Source organism: Phalaenopsis equestris, unplaced genomic scaffold (genome assembly GCF_001263595.1).
Source record: "Phalaenopsis equestris unplaced genomic scaffold, ASM126359v1 Scaffold000295, whole genome shotgun sequence".
Lineage (NCBI taxonomy): Eukaryota > Viridiplantae > Streptophyta > Magnoliopsida > Asparagales > Orchidaceae > Phalaenopsis > Phalaenopsis equestris.
This window is the reverse complement of record NW_018164737.1, coordinates 71,325-93,240: the sequence shown is the minus strand read 5'-3', so window position 1 is coordinate 93,240 and position 21,916 is coordinate 71,325. Positions and strand designations below refer to the sequence as shown.

At 35.6% G+C, this 21,916-nt stretch overlaps 2 protein-coding genes across 2 annotated transcripts; one reads left to right on the top strand and one right to left on the bottom strand.

Moving 5' to 3' along the window:
- The first annotated feature begins 353 nt into the window (after window positions 1–353).
- LOC110025235 (probable polygalacturonase) lies at window positions 354–3,917 on the top strand. Its single transcript, XM_020725582.1, has 6 exons — window positions 354–591; window positions 675–992; window positions 2,399–2,519; window positions 2,706–2,880; window positions 2,983–3,053; window positions 3,208–3,917. Exons 1-6 carry the CDS (start codon window positions 415–417, stop codon window positions 3,888–3,890), a joined length of 1,545 nt encoding a protein of 514 aa, XP_020581241.1. The 5' UTR covers window positions 354–414; the 3' UTR covers window positions 3,891–3,917.
- A 1,044-nt stretch (window positions 3,918–4,961) lies between these two features.
- On the bottom strand, window positions 4,962–16,080 carry LOC110025234 (50S ribosomal protein L5, chloroplastic). Its single transcript, XM_020725581.1, has 3 exons — window positions 15,701–16,080; window positions 15,406–15,606; window positions 4,962–5,521 (listed from the first exon to the last, which is right to left on the bottom strand). Exons 1-3 carry the CDS (start codon window positions 16,007–16,009, stop codon window positions 5,186–5,188), a joined length of 846 nt encoding a protein of 281 aa, XP_020581240.1. The 5' UTR covers window positions 16,010–16,080; the 3' UTR covers window positions 4,962–5,185.
- Between the last annotated feature and the right edge of the window lie 5,836 nt (window positions 16,081–21,916).

Genomic DNA, 21,916 nt, shown 5'->3' with positions numbered 1-21,916 from the left:
CATACTTTACTTTTCTTTATGTATTTGTATATTAATTAAAATTTATTTTACTTTCAACTAGGAAATAAATAATAATCTGATCAATTAATTTATTAATCATTCAAATAACTTTAAATATTTTAATTAACAACATAAATAGATACATTTACATATATATACAACTCCTTTCCAATTTTATATCTCATCTTATTTAGGTATATTTGCAACAAATTACCATCATAATTACTAATCCTAAGAAATTTCCTCCCCCCTTTCCCTAAACAATAAATAAATAAATAAATAAATAAATAAATAAATAAATAAATAAATAAATAAATAAATAAATAAATAAATAAAAACAATCTTGCGTTCCGATTCCTGCACTCTACGGAATCTCTTCCCCGCGATCATCTTCCAATCAACGCAAGGAAATAGATGGCAATTCGTAAATCCAAAGATTTCATCGCTTCTGGACACAACCAGATCCTCCCGCCTATAAATACCAGCACCATCGTTCCCACTTTTCCCTCTACCTTCTCCAATCCCTCACTCTTCTTCTCCGCCGTTCTAATGAAATCCTCCCACATACAAAGCAGAACAATTCTGCTAACGGTATTCTTCCTTCTTCTTCCTTATTTTGTTACTCTCGGATTCTTTCTTCCATCCCCCTAAGTTTTCCATTCCGATTTCCGCAGATCATCGCTATTTTCGCATTCGTGTGGAAGGCGGAGTGCCGGCAGGCGAAGGAGTTCGACCGGCTGCTGTGGTCTGCAGGATCGCCGGGAGGATGCCGATCCCACGTTGCCGATCTGACACAGTTTGGCGGAGTGGATGATGGGGTTACATCGAATACCAAAGCGTTTCGCGACGCCATTGCTAATCTCAGCGAATACGCCTCCGATGGAGGAAGCATGCTCGTCGTTCCGCCGGGGCGGTGGCTCACCGGGCCTTTTAACCTCACCAGCCACTTCACTCTCTTCCTCCAAGCAGATGCAGAGATTGTCGCAAGCACGGTACGCTCACCTCCTATGATTCACGTGCAGAGGGGAATGTGTGGGGACTTGGGTGACATAGTAGAGACAATAGGATTAATTGGGGATGGGTTCACGGGTTTGTTTTGGCGCTGATCTTATTGTGTGACTTTCATTTCCGGATTTGTTTGGCGTAAATTTGATTCAGCATTAGCGCGATAACTTATCTTCTGCAGTCAGAAATTTCATCCATGGAATACAGTTTTGAAAGTAGACCTTTGTTCTATTTCGATCTTAGTCTGCAAAAGTTCTAGTTTTGATTTTTCTGACAATTTTGATATTTATTATATTTAACATTTGTCATATTTTAGAAGTGAAATACACCTTTTCATGTATAATTTTATGAAATCAATATATATGAATTGTGTGGCATGTATGCAAATTTCACTTTTTAAATATAAAGGATATTGATATTATTCTCTTAAAAATTATGTTTTGGTGATACTGAAATTTGATGGATTTGGTTGAATTTTGAACCTTTAGTTGAGATTTTGATGATTATTGCTTTAACATTTACATTTACAGAAATTATTCTATGTGACCCTAACGGAAAGTGAAATATTTAGTTTTAAACTGGTCTCAAAAGGATTCCAAATAATGAAAATATAAATTGTTTAAAAATTAAAAAAAAAAAATCATTTTTTTTTATTCTGTTTCTTCCATGATATGTTCATTTGTTCTTAAACTCAACAACTTTCCATTAATGTAGATTTTCTTTTATTTTCTTTGTAATAGATGATGTACTTCAAGTAAAATAAAAGTGCACGTCATATAAAATAGAAACTATTAAATATGAAAAATAAACCAATTGAAAAGCACTGTTTGGTGTCAAAAAGCAAAAGAAGAATCTTCTACTACTAAGAATGTAAGAAGATCTGAAAATCTGAGAGTTAAATTATGAGGCATTATTTCAACAATACTAAAAAAAACAGCCTCACAAATTTCTATTTTTAACCCATATTAAACGTAATCTATATTTTTGCTATTGTGATGCAAAGTAATTTAGGACATGAAAAAAAAAACCCATTTTAACTTCGTTCATGCAATAAACTACTCCACATTTCAATTGCACAAATTCAGGAAAGACAAGACTTATGCAACACATTTATACCAACTCTAACATCGCCTTCATTAATTAACAATAACTGGCCAAGATTTACCAAACAGTTGCGTGTTATAACCCCTCGCCAATTCATTAGGATTACATTAAATGAACAAACTTTAATTTCGAATGACTAGATTGCACCAAACATCACAGCTAATTTTTAAAATTCATATATTAAAAACATATACTCTTTTTAAATTTTAGTCAGGCTACATACCAAAATTTGAATACCACTTACTTCATGATTATTAGTATTAAACTTTCCTTAAATGAAATAAGACAGGATATGGATGAGTATCCGATCGTGGAGCCATTGCCGTCTTATGGAAGAGGAAGGGATACTACTGGTGGAAGATACAGCAACTTCATCTGGGGTACTAACCTCACCGATGTCATCATCACAGGTGCAGCAAAACAAAAATTTTCTAATCTTCGATTAAATATTATGTATGGAGTTTACATGCATGTGGAATCCTTATACAATATGGGTTGTAGAAGGAGTTCTTATGCATGCAGACTTCACAGTAACATTCTCTCCCAATCTTCTTGTTCAGTAGATAAGTTGTTATGATTTATGCACACAAAAATAGGGGAAAACGCGACGATAGATGGTCAAGGCCAGTTCTGGTGGGATAAATTTCACAAAAAGCAGCTGGACTCTACTCGCGGATATCTCCTTGAGCTCATGCATTCGGAGAACATCCTCATCTCCAACCTCACTTTCCTTAACTCTCCAGCATGGAATCTGCATCCGGTTTACTGCAAGTTAGTGTTCTGCTAACCACATTAATTTAGAATTCAAGCTGGGTTTTTGATTTTCAACTAGTGGTTTAATCTAAAGCAGCTATCTTTCTGATTCATCTGTAGCAATGTCATCATTTCTAATGTCACCGTTCTGGCTCCTGTGGACTCCCCCAACACCGATGGCATAGATCCAGGTAAATTTCAGTAAGTTGTGTAGAAGAAGAGAGATAGAAAGCGCATAGCAAGAACATGATTTTTAATAATGTATTATGAAAGACTGGAAATCAAATGTCTCACAGTTTCAAAATGGGGATGAACTTAAATCACCTTTTCCTTCCATTGCTCCAGACTCATGTTCCAACGTCCTGATCGAGGACAGCTTCATAGTCTCCGGCGACGATTGCATCGCCGTCAAGAGCGGCTGGGACGAATACGGAATACGCTACGGGCGGCCAAGCGAACACATCCTCATCCGTCGCGTCACCTGCATCTCCCCCTACAGCGCCGTCATCGCCCTAGGAAGCGAGATGTCCGGCGGCATACAAGACCTCCGGGCGGAAAACATCGTCGCCATTAACTCCGAATCCGCCGTCCGCATCAAGACCGGCATCGGCCGCGGCGGCTTCGTCCGGGATATCTTCGTCAGGGGAATGAGACTCCACACCATGAAATACGTTTTCTGGATGACGGGGAATTACGGGAGCCACCCGGACGACCATTGGGACCCCAATGCTCTCCCGGAGATCACGCGGATCAACTACAGCGATTTCGTTGCGGAGAACGTGAGCATGGTGGGGAATCTGGAGGGGATTGAGAAGGATGTGTTTACGGAGATTTGTATTTCGAATGTGACGGCGGAGCTGAGCGCGAAGGCGAAGAAGGTGGTGTGGAATTGCAGCTTTGTGGAAGGGGTGAGTCATGGTGTGAGTCCGAAGGCGTGCGATGAGCTGCCGGAGAAGGGTTGCTCCTGCTCTTACCCGACGATTCCGATGCCGATTGAAGATGTTCGGGTTGGGCAGTGCGGGCGGTAGAATGGAAAAGGTGGTTGGGTTTAATTATTATAAGTATGATTAATTTATGTTTATTTATTTTAAAATGGTTTAAAAAAATTTAACTTGTTTTTTTAATCACAATAAAATTGGTTCTTGTTTTTTTCTTACTTTGTCTTTATATATATATTTTTATTATTTTTTTATTTTTGAACTTTTTGTGGCTTTACTCTAAAAGAGGAAGCAATGGAGAGAAAAAAGATTTATGTAGCCAACCCGGCTTACAAGAGAAGAAAAGCTTGTTGTGTTGTTGTTGAAGTTTTGTGGCTTTCGGGGAATGGTATTTTTCTTACGAGCTGAGCTTGAATCAGCTTAGACTTGGCTCGTATTCAACTTGTTTGCAATTAGCTCGTTCTTTAAAATTGTTCACAAACAATATATTTGTGTTCGATTTACACATTCTTGTTCTCATTTGAATAAAAATTGGCTTGTTAAAGTTAATTAGAAAAAAAAAATTGTAAGGCAGTGAAATCAAACTTGTACAATTCTTATACAATAAAAAACACAAAACTACATGATCATACAAGTTATGTTGAGCTAAACTTAGATATAAATATTGATAATATATTATTTTATTAATTAAATATATATTTCAAGCTAAAATGAACCGAATTCGATTTTGTTTTCGGCTTGTCCATAATTTCAGCTTAAAAAATTTATTCGTGTTCATCTAACTTTACAAACAACACTTTTTTTTTGACAACCTTACCTCAACGTACTATTAGTGACAATATGTCTGCTAATTTAATTAAAAAAAGTATATCAAATTGCCAAGAAATACATGACATTGCCAGTAATAATTTATAATTTTGGATGTTGTAATACATCAAGTTTCTGACTCAGAACTATACTAAACATTTATCATTTATGTTGTTTTGTAACAATAATTAACAAAATATAATGAGTATCGAATTTTTTCTTTACTTTAATATATAAAGTATCAACATGTATCAAATATCTTTATAAAAATTTGATCAAAACTAATCTAAAATTCATTGAATCTTCTTAAATGAGCATGAGCATGACATATGAGAAGGTAATTAATTTGGTTTCTTAGCCCACTTTCTTTTTAGCAAGTTTGGCAAATATATCTACAAAAAGTCTGATATGCAGATCCATCAGGTATACGGAGCACTTCATATATAAATTGGAGGAAAGCAGTTCTCACAGATCCATCAAAATCCAAGTATTTGAAGCAAAAGATTTTTAACAATTCTAAAAAGCCAAGTTTGATCAAATCCATGGGAAATGGTTCACTTTGGTATTCCTTGTTTTCTTCATTTTTTATCCTTGATCTTTGAGTCAAAATGGTGGGCTTTCTTTCTCTTCCTTGGCATGAGAACTGCAGGTCCTGCACCAGCTTTAAAAGGCATGCCAAGGAGAGCCAGCAGTCTCTGGGCCTCCTTATCTGCACTTGCTGATGTGCTGATGCATACATCCATGCCTCTTGTCTTTCCGAGGGCTTCGTATCTGATCTCGGGGAAGACGCTCTGGTCACGCATTCCTATGCTGTAGTTCCCGTGCCCATCGAAACTATTTGGGTTAAGTCCTTGGAAATCCCTGGTCCTGGGGAGCGCCAAGTTGATCAAACGGTCCAGAAAAGAATACATCACCTAACAGAGATGCATGGGATTATCAAGAAACAATTCTGGTTAAGCACGAGAGGAGTTCGATAACGCGGAGAAAAAGGATATAAAGATGTTTGAAATATTAGAGAACACTAAAGATTCCAGTAAGACGAGAAGAGTATTAAGGGAGAGATAGTTAATGTAAATAAAGAAATTTAGGTGTTAGATATGTAAATATTATAGTTTTAAGTGATATGAATGTGAAATTACGTTTGAATATTTGGGTGAAAATGGAGTGCCGGAAAAATAAGCTACTAATTTTAAGAAGAATGTTTTAGAAATTTGAAAGAATGTTGAATGGTGCGCTGAAGTTTAGAGTTTGCTGGTGCATGAGCACCCCCTGGAGATTGGGTAAGGTGGTATAGCACCGTTAGAATACAATTGAATGAACTATCAACTACACAATAATAGAGCTGTCTACCAAAATCGGGTTTTGTGCACGCGTCGAGCAGGCCTCATGGTCTGATGAGCCCAATACCCTGAAAATACAACCATCACTGAAATGATCCTCTATGGTGACCCGCTGACCTTGATCGGCAATATATCAGGTCTGATGAGCCCAATACCCTGAAAATACAACCATCACTGAAATGATCCTCTAAGGTGACCCACGGACCTTGATCAGCAATGTATCAGATGTCCTCTACTAGCTATTGAGAACCTTGTCTCCCTTCTTCAGCCTTAGAATCATGGTATTGTAAAATACATAAGTCGAATGTTGTTTTGCCACAGCCGCATTGCCCATCAGCGACCCCTTCGGAAACTTGGCCGCCATAAACGTTACACCACTCTTATCAAAGGCAGTCACCATCGTCAACGAAGGAGAACTATCATAATGAGCAATGGTGATAGACAAGGGGTTGTTCTCTCAGCATATAAGGACAAATGAAGTGTCCAAACAAATAATCATAACTTCCCAACTTGACTATCAAATATTAATATCCTCCTCGATATGCATTCCCGGAGAGACAAAAGATGTGAATCTCAACTGATTATATATTCTCATTTAAACATGAGAAACGGTAACTACAAAAAAAGAAATAAACAAACATTTCAACAGAAAATCAAATATACGACTAGACAATAAGAGCAAATGAAGGAGAGCAAATAGAAAGATAAAATAAGAAACATTCAAAAATAAAAGAATTGAAGATTTTATTCCCATAAATTGTCGAGACTGATCTTGTTGGACTGGTAAAGCGGTTGCAGAACTAACTGACCGCCAAACACAAGATGATGTGACTAACTCAACTCGAGGTGAAGTTGAAAGAGGGCAAGCCTGGCCTCTGCTTCTTCCATTCATCGTCGAGTCTCATCAAAGGTCTTCAAGCTCTCCTCAAACATCGCCTCCAATTCAGCGATGCGCTCTCTGAAGTTCAAATTAGCAATGATCTCTTGGGCTTCAATATTAGTGATACACTCTCTGGATTCCTGAAGGCTTTCTTCCACAACAACTAACTGTTCCTTCAAGTCGCCCTATCACTCATTGTAGTCTACCTTTAGCTTGCAAAGACTACATACCGTCAAACTAGCGGGCACTTGCAATTCTTCAACAGTTGCTAATCTCTTCAGGAGCCTTTTAAGTGAGAGTTGCAGCCAACATTTGGATCAGAACTGACAGTTCCCTGCTCAAGGCCTTTATACTTCTTACTTGCTTTGTATCTCTACAAGCAGCTAAAGATCATGCTTGGCCGGGAAAGAAGGCTCTTGTCAGAAAATATTACGTTGCCTTTTAAAGACAAATTGATATTAAAATGTCCCTGAGCCTCCCTTTGGCTGCATGCGTTCCTCATAACGTTCATCTTTAGGCCCTACATAACCGCTAAAGACAGCCGCTTGGTTAACTCGTTGGTCAACTGATAAATCTAAATTTGAACAAAACATAAAATCTCACTAAGACCAATCTATCTCTCAAACTTGATCTATTTACGATACTCTTGCTACCCAAGCTAAGTTTAGGTGCAGATCGACAAGGACACCTCCAGACTGATCACCTCTGATGAAGGAGATCCTTTCAAGTCATCTGGAGCAGCCCCCCTCACCTCACTCAAGACGGGATCCAAGATATTAGCACCTTCAGCATGGGGTTCAAAAGGAATCTTTTCCCAAGTCATTTCTCCTTTGCTAGACGAACTACTCTTCCTCTTTGTCAGACACAATATCCTTTCTTTTCTGAAAAGCAGCAGCAATATCGACTCCCCCAGAACCTTTATCTTGGTTATGGTGAGATTCCTCATCGTAGAGGATCAAAGGACAGAGATCTCGAACCAGAAATAAGGTGAATCTGCTCTAATACAAGAAGTTTGCAATCTCAGCACGACGGCCTTATAAACCCATCAAGGAATTAACACTTGACAAAATTAAATAACTATGAAAATTAATGATCTTAAAAGCTTATAAATTTTCTTCCTTTCCTGATAGGGTAACAACATTATATCGAAAGCCCAACTCTCACATCAGGATCATATTTCAAATCACATGACAGTTATTCCCATACAAAATAAAGATCGTAACAGAAACGTAACATTGAGAACCTTGTCAATACAAAGAAGTTATCAAACTTCATTTAAATTCATCACCATCATAATTTTATATATTTCATAAAATCTAAATTAAGCGGGGATGGAAACTGTAAAACCTATCAATTCATGACTACTCTCCATGGAAAGGCTAAAGTCCCCAAGCGAAGAATAGTCTTATCCCTGCTTGAAGACTCAAGAGACTACTCCCTGTAGAAAAGCTAATGCCCTCATGTGATAAATAGTCCAAGCCTGACAGTAGGTAAAAGGACTTCCCTGCAAGAGAACTATGAACCCTAAGTGAGAAAAGTCAGGACTCGATATGGGTAGCATCGCGCGGTTATGTCAATACTGTACCGTGATCCGGACATAGATATAATCAATCTGGAGCACACTTTGTGATCGGTGCGGTTATGTCGATACTGTACCGTGATCCGGCTCCCAAAGAACACCAAAAATCTAAGAAGCACTGTCGTACACCTTAATTACAAATCCTAAGAGGAATGCATTGATATTTGATAACGTGATGAGTGGATATCTTCCATTCTCTTATTCTCCTTGCAATAACTTGTTGAAGAAATAAAAAACTGAGGAATTAAATGTATCCCAAAAATCAGGTTTCGTGAGCTAAAACACGTCTAACAGAACTCACGGGCCTGATAAGCACATTTACTCTGAATGTACAACCATCACTGAAATAATTCGTTAAGTTGACCTGCGGACCTTATTTTCCAAGGTGTTTGTTGTCAAGTACCAACCGCCGAGATGACCTGTCGGATTAACCTAATGGGCTGATCAAGTAAATCGACTTGGCAGACTGACTTGGCAGCTACCCTGCTTGATTAGCCTAGCCAAACTAACTTGCCTAATCCATCTGGCAGAATGACCAAGAAGAATGACCTTTCGAATCAACCTAGGAAGCTGATCAATCAGATTATCAATCGAGCTCACTTTATTGGTGATCCTTGGAGTTGATAGAAAGGAAAAGTTAAGATCGGCATCAAGAATTAGCAATTGTCATATCCTCATTTATGAGTCGCCTGACATCCAGGCCGAAATCATTTTATTGAAACACCATGGAAAGATTTTGAACATCACATCTCACAATTTAATATTTTCATTAACATGTATAAATAGAAGAGAGAGAAATCAAACGAGGGGACCGACTTTCTAGGCCTCTTTTAGAGATCTCAGGTCATAATTCTCTCAAGACCTGTCTTGCACTTTCTCTGATTCCATATTGCACATTAAATCATCTACTACGCTTAGTTGGGAAAGGATCATTGGAAGAACATTTAGTTCAAATCTCAAGAACACATCCATTCTCTCCTTTCGCCCATCTTACACATGTTTCTCCTTGGTTGTGTGAACCCACAAATATTACGGGACCCAACGTCCTAAAAGAATTCAACAAGAGTCCTTAGGATCAATCTAAAATAACAATTTCACGATTTTAGCTTAAGAGAAATTCTACTCAACTATTCGTTTGTTATGATCTTGTATTTCTGCATTATTTTACTCGAGTTATTACCTTTTGCAATTCATCTTTAATGTCTGATAGAAATATGAATACCTGCATAATATTTGATTTACACCACAATATTTCTTTTTAAATCTATTGAGCCGCATCAATATCTTGTGGTTCTTGAACGTCACTATTCATCTAGCCTAAATTAAATGAGTTATTATGAGAATTTGAATTCGGTCTAATAAGTTGGTGATTGTGAACTAATTTGAACAATCGATGACCCAAAATTCAACAAGCCTGACGTCACTCAAATCCTCGAGTTCCCCAAAATTGTATCTTACCAAGTCATCTAAGATCTAAATCCTTGGTACTAAGCTACTGAACTAAACAAAGGACTTGTAGAGTCACCATCTGTAAATACTATTTGCCAAAAAAACTCAGCAAATCACCTATAATACTCACTAATTGACTAGAAATTTTAGCATGAAAATCTCATTAAAGGTATTTTCCCTCAATCTGAAACAGGTTTGAAGTTTCTAACTTGTAGTTAAATACAACTCTAAATTGACCATCACCTATCTACCTAAATTAAGTTCAATTAATGTACATGTAATCATACTAAATAGTTAATTCAGAAATATATATGCAATATCAAATATTTGAAAAAAAAGTGTTGCATCAAATTCTAACACAGACTCACTCTTTTGTTCTCAAATGGTTCAATCCGGTCTTTTAGAGATGAATTCACTAAGTGAATCATTAAGGCCTAGCTTCCATCTTCTGTTGTTAACCATGGAACTTGCTACTACTCAAGCAATGCCCACTGAAGGCCTTTAGAAGGTCCAGTCCACTATGTGCTTGGCTGGAAACAGCTAATGACATTAAAAAGGTTGCTTGAGTTAACAAATAATAATTTCAAATTGGAGAAATACAATCAGGTGACTTTAGCTTCTACCTCTAAGTCTCATTATTTCGAGCCCGTAGGGAACTAACAAGACATCCTCAATCATTGAAACAAGCTGCTCCATAATAAAGACAGATAAAGTGAGAAGCTACACCATCATTAACAACAAAAAATAAGGTTCCTTGTGAAGCATGAGAGAGGCATGTCGACACCTCTCTTAAAAGAAAGGATGCCCCAACCTTCATGGTGTTTGACTTGCACTCCATTTCACATGTTGATGGTTGGGAATGTAGATAACATTCACTACAAAGAGTATTTACACATAACACCATTTATTTGTGACCCATCCAAATTCCACGTCTTCCACGAGGATCACATGAAAGATTGTCATCACCTTCCCAGCCTTATATAAGAACTCTTCTACATTGGCAAGTTGAAGAGATTCACCCGTCCAAACCTAAGACGACTTGACAAGCTTGTCTGGCACAAACAATTCACATTACAAGAATAATTTCAATAAATTTTGGATGGAGCCAGGTCTGATGCGTCAAGGCAAGCAAGCCCCAAGAGACACCAAAAGGACGATACATGCTTCTTCTACTTTGTTAACATATTCAAAAGTGCCAATCACCTTTATAAATGCTGAACGACCATAGCCTAGAGCCAACTATTAGATTGGCAACATCTTGAAGGAAGCGGATAGTTTTTGTTAAGATAATCCTGTATTTATATTATTCGAGGTTGTCTCACAATACCAAGCTGCTCCATGCATTTTACTAGTGAGTGCAGAGAAATAAAAGAACAAATCGTGCTGCCAATGAATTACTTTGCAAGGATGGCGGCCAACTTTACACCGCAAGGGATATCAAAAGCATTGACAAGGTTCAACCTTGTCATATTCCCTTAAGTTCCTTGCACCTTAGTTCTCATTTAAGAAGGGAGCGGAACTACATAACAATGTGATTAAAAGGCTCGCAAGACAATGAAAGAGAGTAGGAAGGCTCTTAAAACCATGGCTCTAGTGTTTCCAAGTGCTTCATCTCTAAACTCAGGAAAAATACTCAGGTCACACATTCCTATGCTGTAGATTCCAAGCCCATCAAAACAGTTGGAGCCCCATGGCGATCAAACGGTCAAGAAAAGAATGCATCACCTAACAGCTCTTCAATGCTAAAATATCAAAAACCTCTTCAAGTTAACTTCAAAAGTAATACCGTGCAATGAAGGCAAATAATTGAACAGTGCTTGAATATTTGGATAAAAATGTGGTACTGGAAAACTAAGTTACTAAATTTAAGAACAGAATATTTTAGAAACTTGGAAGAAAAACCTGGAAATAAAAGCAGAACATGAATGGTGCAATGATTTTAGTAAGTTTATTGGTGCAGAATCATTCCAATGTAGGGGGAAGCCTTCATCAATGTAGAAAGGCCAAGGTACTTCAGAATCGTACCAAGAGAAAGAACTATTAACTTGACACTAATAGAATCCTCGGAATCAATCTAAAAATAATAATTCCATGATTTTAGATAAGAGTAATTCTAATCAACAATTTGTTTTTTAAGTTCTTCTATTTCCTCCATTATTTTGTTGAGTTACTACTTAAGCAATCTATCCAGCAGTTGTACCTTCATGTTAAAAATATGATTTCCCGCACAATATTTGATATGCACCATAAAATTTTCTTTCTTATCTACTAGTCAGCCACACTAATATCTTGTGGTTCTTATACATCTATATTCATCTGAGCTGAATTAATCAACTCATTATAAGAATCTAAAATGGGTTTAACAAGCTGCTAATTTTTAACTGATTTAAACCACCTATAATTCATCAAATTTAGCCAATCATGAAATCACTCAAAGCCTCCAGTATGCCAAAAATGAATCTCATCAAGCCGCCTAAGATCCAACCTTAGCTCAACCAGCAGTGTTGAATTGCTGATATCAGCCGAAGGACACAGTCACAATTCATCAAGTCTATTTAGCCAAAGAGCTCGACAACACAGCTATCATAATCACCAATTTACCAAAGGTTCTAGCCAAAAAGGGTACAGCCCTTAATGTAGAACTCATCCAAGTTCTGAATTGCAATCAACCATTAGTCTGACTCACCCATTACATAGCTAGACAAATAAGAGGCCACTGTTCGAGTGTGGACGCATGTAATATTGAATGTTGGAAAAAATTTTCACATCAAATTCTAATACAATTTAGGATTCTCATTAAAAGTACTTTCTTTTTCTCTGAATGTTTCCTTCTAGATCAGTTTAACTCGCACCTCTACTCAAATAGAGTTCAACTGGTCGTTTATAGATCAAGTCGCTTGAGAATTGTTATTGTGGAAATAATAATTATTATAGAACTTTTGTGTATGAAAAATCATTATGGAAATAAATAAAACAAGCTATTTGCTTAAATCTTTTCTAAAATTACTTTGTGTGGATGGCAGACCAACTTTAGACAAAAATGGTTGGCCTCATTATAGTCAAGACCATGATAACCTACAAATATAATTGTAGTTCAATCAATCAATACTTTGAAGGTGATTATTATAAATTTTCACCTATTGACAGATCAAACTCTTATTGCCCAAGGAGATATGCTTCAATCCCAGACATGGTATATAAAGAAGGTTGAATTTATCCAGAAGGAAGTTCTACAACTCATGCTTCAAAAGGAGGTTATCTCATGATAGCCAAAACTACAAAAAAGGTCATCTTATCAAACAGTGGCCAGACTCACAATCCTTGCATAAGCACACTTTTAATCTAAAGCACCAAGTTCAACCAGTCAATAGTCTCTGAATGGATATAAATGTACCCACTTGGTCAACGTTTAAAATGTCAAGAATTGATATTATTACACCTATACTTCTTGAATATTTTGCAAGTAACCTAGGTCAATCAAATAAAAAATTCCTAAATCATCGCGGCTCTGACAGAGTCTATATTCACTGTGAGGTTTAGAAGTTATAAAAGTTGAAGTCTATCCAAAAAATATAATACCTATATTGGATTTTCAATGTCATTATGGTACAAAAATCAATGAGAGTAGGAGAAAATATGTCACTTCCATAATCTAAACTAAACTTGTTTTGAGAAAAGTGACCCACTCTTGTAGATGAACAATCTAGTCATCTTAGCAATCAAATTTCTTATCATAAACTTTAATGATGCCTTATTTGGTTACCATCCAATAAAAAAACATAGTATCTATTATAAGAAAATTGCATTTATTATTGGCTATATATTATATTATTTCAATGCCCTTATAAAAAGCAATAATTTGGCTCAATTCATCGTAAATCTCTAGAAAAGTTTCATTACACTGAGAAAATATAATACGTGCTTAAACACACACTTAAGTGCAACTTTGGAGAAGTTAATAAAATTTTATGGGATTCTCTCATTAATGAAAGCATAAAGATGAATCTTAAAAAAATGAAAACAATCTTGGAGATGCCACCCAATATAATAGCATAGAGGGAGCATTGTGAGCTTCAGTCTCTTCATCTAAAAATATGTAGACAAGTGCTCACTAAATTTAAAATATTTGAAATTTACAAGCCCTTTTAATGACTTAACAAATGTAAGTAAGAGTTGAACAAATTGATAGGTAGTAAACCTCACAAGTTTCAATACCCCTTACCAATAGCCTTCTTCAGACTAAGATCCTCAAAGACATAATGAGAGGCATAGAAGGTATCATGAAATAATATTGCGGAGATAATCAGTAACATTTCCTTAACAATCTCATAACACAAGACAATGGAGGCTATAGAAGGTTGATACTATTTAGCAACCAAATAATAATGACATAATTAGATGCTTATCCATTAGAAAATTTGACAATATCATTGTGAGCTAGAACAGGTGCATCAATATGATATAATCCAAACCATTGAAATTGATAAAGGTACCAATGGGGGCAGAAAATTTTCACATCATTAAACTGAGCTGAGGAGGCCATGATATTGTGAAAAAAAATAAATGAAAAAGGAGAAAAGAGTAGAAAGGACTTTAAGTCCTTGAGAAAAGGGTTGAAGGAAGAAATCAACATGGTGTTCTATAGGCTAAGGGTGCTGAAGGTCACAACAGGTCATGCGGCCTAGCATGCCTGTAGGAATCGCTAGTGTAGCAACAAGCATGTGGGAACACTTGTGTAGCAGGGCTATGAATGTATTTGGAAATGTTATGTGATCAATTGTGGTGAGTGAGCAAGATACTAAGTGCATCAGAGTAGACATGAAGAAGAAGGAGAGAAACAAGTTAAACAGGGGCAGCTACACATGCGTAGGTTGGGGGAATAAATCATGGTGTGTATTATTGATTTCAAAGAAGACCTATAAATTGGTTATAATGGAATAAAATGAGAAAAAAATTAACAGAGAAAAATACCCACAACTATAAGAATATAATTCCAATATAATCTCCTTCCAAAATTGTGAGACCTACCTAATAAATCAATGCTAATAAAGATGCTGGCAGAACTAAAACTTTACAATCATCAGTTAATCTACAGGTAACTCATCGGTTCATTTACAAGAATAACATTGTATTTTAATAAATATGCTTCAAAGTGATTTAGAAAGTGAATACTGAGAACCGCATTTAATTAATCGGCAAAAAAAATATCCACATCAAAACAGCTTCTTCTTTGCCCGGTGATGTAGTGCATCAGTTCGTAAATCTTCCCACTCCCCAAGGAAATTTCAACTCCATCAGGTAAAGAATGTTATATGGTAATTTTCTTCCCTCCCGACTTAACTATCCAATAAGAATGATCAAACAAGCAAAGCTCGTGCAGGCCAAACCCAAAACCATCCATTAATTACAAAACCCAGAACTACTAAATAATCATCGAGTAAATTATAAATTTCAAAGTAATATTTGGTTTTCTTAGGAAAATTGATATAAACGACACATCTGAACAGCTACGAAACTCAATGTGCATTAGTTCAAGCAATTAAAACTTACATTTCCCCGAAGGGTAACAGCAATTCCGACCGTGGCCCCTTCCCTAAGTTTGAAGCTGGCGATCGATTTCTTCGCCCTCGTTTTCACCGGCCTCTGTCCCGTTATCAATGAAAGATCCTTTATTGTAGCCTCCAAACCTTTTGAGTTCTGTTCGGCGTCTCCGATTCCACAATTCACTGTTATCTTCTCTATCCTAGGCACCTAGTTCCGATCGACATGAATAAATAAAAAAAAAAAATCTCATAGAACGCAATACGAAAGATGCATTCGGAGAAAACAAAAGTTCAATGCGCACCTCGTGGATGTTCTTGTAACCGAACTCCTCTTTAAGAATTGGAACTACCTTATCAAAGAAAATCGATTTGAGGCGGTTCACCTTGTCGGAATCCGACTTGTCTACAAGAACGATACCAGAAGAAGATGTTTCCAGCATAGTAGTGGGTGTGAGGGCTGTGTATATGGCAGCCCTACTTGTCGACAGCGGACACTTTGGCTTCGGACGATTAAAGGAGAACTGAGATGGAATGTAGGTAGGTAAATGGGAGAAGAAAGAAGAAGACGAAGAAGTGATCGAGAAGGTCGCAATCGAGCCCACGGTGGCCATGGAGGTCGTCTCTGGCTGCTCTGCCTGACTGAGGAGAACGAGAGAGTGGCTGGGACTGTCCGGGTTGGAGCTGTTATCATCGGGGATTCTTTTTTATTTCTTTTTGAATTTATTAAATTTTGTAAATTCGATTCCATCAAAATTTCATGTGATTAAATAAAGGAAACTATTTAATTCTGAAAATTTGCAAGAAATTTTTTTGACAATTTTAATTGAATTTAGTTTAAAAAATAAATTTTTATATTAGTTAAAATGTAGCAATTAATTCAAAATAATCATACAACTGTCAAAATTGAAAAAAATATATGTAAATTTTCATGTTCCCTTGCAGAGTATGCTTGTCTTGGTAGAAATACAACCTGGCTTACCTGTTTAAACTATATTATTTAAGTTGACAATTCATTAGAGAGCATATAATGTCTTAACTTTTGGACTGCAAAAATTAAGGCTAGACAATACACTTAAGTAATATAGCGCATTCTCCTTGTCTGTCTCGTTAGTTTGAGCTCGTAAGACGCCAATGGATTCAACTAGTGCAGCAATGTAAAATATTAACGATCGGCTTGGGATCGGAGCTGCTAATACTAAAGGTGTCATTAGATATCGTTTAATGCTTTCAAAAGCTTGTCGACATTTGTCATCCTAATGGAACTTAGCGTTCTTTTTGGTTAAAATAAAAAGTGGGTGGCATCTACCTGCCATATTGAAATAAAACGTCTTAGATATGTCAATTTGCACTGAAAGAATTGAAGTTGAATTAAATTTTTGAAAGGTGACATTTCTAGTATCTCTTTTATTTTCTCTGGAATTATTTCAATCTCACGATGTAGTGCTACGAACCCTAAGAATTTTCCTGAGGTAACTCCAAAAGCACATTTCAAAGCATTCATTTTTTAGGTCGTACAAATGTAATCGTTTGAAAATAATTCTCAAATCATATAGTTGGTCTTCTCTTTCTTTGCTCTTCACCACTAAGTCATCAACGTATCATTCTACTTGTTTTTTGTATTAATTCATCAATAATCATCGTCATCGCTTGTTGATAGGTAGCACTAGCATTCTTCAAGCCAATTGTCATAACCTTGTGACAGTATACTCTGATTGCTTTTTTAATTTTTTATGTTTCTCATCTTCGGGAACCATCTTAATTTGATTGTACCCAAGGATTAGTCCATGAAAGAAAATATAGTGTGTGAAGAGGCAATATCAAGCATCAACTATGGTATAAGTAAAGAAAATTCATTCTTAAGATTTGATCCACCTCAGCTATTATCATAATAATATAACTTCTGATATGACTCAAAAAAACTTGATATGCTCCCTAGCAAATTGATTAAATTCTTAAAATCAGATTTTCCTATACAGTGAGGTTTCTCACGCAAGTATACATATAGTTTTAGTAATATAAGGCTCTAAAGAGTCCGGGATGTCAAACCCACAGGAAACAATGGGAAGCCAAGGTAGGAAAATGTTCTAGTCTACTAAATTTGTTCTTAGTTTGGAATTTCAAAATACAAGAGTTTTGCTAACAAACCTACTACATTTATCTAAAGTTACACCTACAAGATTTCTAATTATATGATGTGAAGTGGTTTTAATAAGTGCTAAGGATACTTTCCTTGTGGTAATAATAGTATAATGTGAAAGTGGAAGAAAGGTGAAATAAAGTAAAGTTTGTGACAAATAGAAGCATAAATCCTCTCTACCCTCTTCCGAGCGTATAAAGAGGTTTGGTTCAAATTGATGTGGATTCTAGAATTTCACGCCAAAAATCCCCAATTTGTACCCCATTAAGTTTTATCTTCCTAATATTTGCATCTGTATAGAGTCTACTTAGATTCATACTCTATAGTTAAATGTGATTTTACTAATCATTTATGTCGTAGCTCTTCTGAGTCCTTATGGGTTAATAATATATTTTAATAGATAAATTGGTCATATTAAAAAGTAAATTAAGTGCAAAAGGAAAATCATCACAAATTGGAATATAAACTATTTGAGCATTCAATTCAACATTCTTACACATCTACCACATCACCACAAAAAAAGCAAGTAAATCTACTCAGAAAGCATGGATACAACAACACCAGAATGCATTGAAACCAAGAGGTTCAACATACAAATGTGTTTTAGAAAATCATAACTTCAAATAAAAAATATACTTATCTCTCTCCCTCAATTTGCCTTGATGATGCTCCACCCAAGCCCTTTCTATTCTCCTGCAACTCCTTACACAACAACACTCACAAATTAACCCCCCCCACACACACACCTCAACTAGCTTGGAACAAGCTTAGAAAACTATAGACATAGGAAGAAAAATCCCTCCAAAATTGTCTCACACGCACCTTTAACTCCTACCCCCCTCTAAAGTTCTCTTTCTTCTCCTCTTAATTTCCTTCTAAAATTCTCTAAAAACCACCTTGAAACTGCTGTTGAACTGCTCTGAACTATCTTGAAACTGTTTGAAATTCAATACTGGTGCCTAGGCATCACTCTATTTTGGTGTCATCGCCTTGGCATTCAGGATTGGGGCTATGACGCCCAGTGGTTGGTACCTAAGTGCCAACCTCTTGAATTGCATTTTCCTGAACTGGCGCCTAGGTGCCACACTGATTTGACGCCATGGACTTGACCTTTAGGACTGATGCCATGGTACCCAGTGTTTGGCGCCCTGGCTCCAAGTTCTTAGGTTCCAGGCTTGCCTAGCGCCTAGGCGCCCAGTACTTGGCGTCATGGCCCCAACCTTTATGAACTATTTTTTCTTCAAATCTTCTCCTTTTCTCTTTGTATTTCTTCCACTTTGTTCCACTCCTAATATCTATTATTCCTGCAAGAAAAATATACAACTACCTTTTCTTAAAGTGCAATTTCATTTAAAAAATTGCGCAAAATATAAAAAAATTCATATAATCTTTTCACAAATCAAAGTCTCTAAACTTAAACATTACTTATCCTCAAGTAACACTATAATTTTAAAAACTAGAATTGTTAATTTGAAGTAATGGGTTTCATTAAAATTTACTATGATTTTTCTTAAAAAATGTTATAGTACAACTTGGGAGAAATTCTAGTGAATTTGTCTAGCACTAGGGTATAAGAACTTTTTGTATTCAACTTAGAAATCTTGATTTCTATTTACTTCAAAAATTATTGAAATTTTTCAAACTTTGGATCCTTAGAAAGTATAAAAACAAAATTTAAGCACACTTTTGATAAAAGTTTAACTAATACTATTTTGAAATAAAAACCAGTTTAAGATTGTATCTAAATCTTTTTCCTTTAAGGAGATTCAAATGAACCCAATATTTAGTAGGATTTTCCTCAAGCTTCTTCTCACTTTTCATATCTTTTTATTTTCTTTTACTTTTCTTTCTTTTCTCTTTTTCTTAGGATTATTTTCAATCTTTATGACTTTTATGTGAGGATTACTATATCTGGATAGACCTTTAATAGTTTTAAATTTCACTATCGCCCCCCTAAGGTTAAAAACTCATCACATTCCTTCAGTTTTACAAGTATAAGTATATGTTAAAAATAAGTTTCACTAGAGGCTCAATTCTTATAAAGTTTAAATTTAAGAACCATGGTTTTTTTTTCAAATATTCAACTCATTTCTACAATAAATAGTAAAATCATCTTCCTACATGTCTCCTACAAAATACCTTAACTCTAAATCATTCCTATTTACTTAGAATCTCAACTAAACCTTATATATCATTTCTAAAATCAAAATTGTAGTGATCTAAAAATAACACCACACACCATAAGTCATTTTAAAGTGATATTAAACTTTAATCTAAGCTATTGAGGATAAATAAAGTTAAGTTTTTAAAAGTTCCCCATCCCTCCCCCCTCCCACATACAACAAGTCATTTTAAAGTGATATTAACTTTAATGTAAGCTATTGAGGACAAAATATGTTAAGTTTTAAAAAGTCCCCCCCCCCCCTCCACGCAAACTTAACTTTTTAACATGTATAGCATTCATTTCAGAAATATAAGCGAGAAAGAATTCACAATCATACTACTTATAGCATGTGTATACATAAAAGTTAAAATTAAAGTAAAATATACTGGTAAGCAGTAACAAGTATGAATAAACAACAGTGGTGAATAAAAAATTCAGAAAAGAAAATTCAAATATCTAATAAGGTAAACAAAAATTAAGCTCACAATAACAAAATATCAACTAAAATAAAGAGTTTCATAGAAGAATAGCTAATATACACAAATATCCAAAACAACATAAATTAATAAGTCTAGTACAACTAAAATACAAAAAAAAAAAGGCATTCCTCCTCCTCCTCATCATCTTCTTCTTCCTCTAATTCCTCTTCTTCAGCATCCTCCTCCATCGGTTGATGCTACTCGTATATTTGGTAGGAAGGATAGATTGGAAATTTCTCTAATCCACTGATTCTTCTGGCACATCTTTAAAAGAGCAACAAATAAACTGGCTTGGAAGTCAAAGAGAAACAAATATATATTGCAAATCTAATAAATTAATATAAAAAAACAATAAATATAAATTAATAATTTATATTGCAAATCTAGATGTGAGCAATGTTCTGTAAGTCTATACACTTCACCATCCAAAATAGAAGCACTGTCCTCTACTCTTTGTATTTGTTTTCCAAACTTTCCTCTTAGAGCAGTAGTAGGGGACGTGTCAGAAGAGAAACCATGAGGCTGCTTATGCTATATGCCTCTCTCTGAAATTATATTTCTTTTGTAAAATACAATTTTTCTGCTATAGATCGGCTTTACAGAATGAAGTATCTCTTCCTTACTATTATTAGGCACTCTAGTATCTCAACATAAAGAAAATATTGTAGAAAGATGCCCTAAACCAATAGTAGTCCCCTCATGTGTGGTATTAATGATGGAATAGTAAATTATAGACCCAACATTAAGGGGTTTAAACCTTTATTTACAATAGTTTAGTAGAGCAAGATCTCTAGTTACTCTACTCACATTTGTTGAAGGAAGCATTCTAGAAGAAATAAATAATGCCAGTCACGACATAACACACTCATTTGTTTAGCAGGGAAGTTAAGTTTTAAACCCATTCTTAACATTTCAAACTTCCCTGTAACTGTCTAACTTATTGATAACCTTATCTAAAAGTGCATTAGTAAGAGTACATCTTGAATAAAAGCAATCAGAAACATTTTCCAAGGAATATAACACATTAACACTAGAGGGTGAAATTTTTATTGATTTTCCTTGTACAAAAACTAATCCATTATTAGCTTCAAGGAGATTAGTGTAGGATTCTCAAACTATAGATATCACATTATCAGGGGTATTATAAAAAACTTCTCCCATTGTTTTTTAATAATTAGTTTCTCAAACATGCCCCTAGGATTAGTAAAACCTCTTTCAACATTCATATTTTTCTTTATCAAATAATCCTTATATCGATTTTGAGCTCTAGAGCTTACAAAATTTTCTTATAAAAGGGGTACTTTCTTTGCTACCCATGGTCTTTGGAGTCATTACAACGTAAAGATGATGACAATACATAAGAATGAGGTGGATATTAATAGTGGATGCAAACATGTGGACCTCACTTTTGGTTGAGGTTTTGCTTTTCTCCTTTAGTAGCCAAAGGTCTTTCCTGTTGACTATTCCTAGAGGAGTAGAAAAGGAACCATCACGATTAAAAACTCTAAACTCCTCTTTGATCAACTTGAAGTTTTACATATTGGTCCTAATCTCTAGCACTTAGTAGGTGGGGTCAGTATGGAAGATCTTAAGGAGAGTCCCCATAGGACTGCTTGACCTTAGGGCTGACCCTAGGTGTTGGTCTGGAGCTAGTTCACTCACTTACACTCACTATCACCTATACCCACTTGCAACCTTAAACCTAAAATTGTTGACTTTGATCCCTTGACCTTTTAGG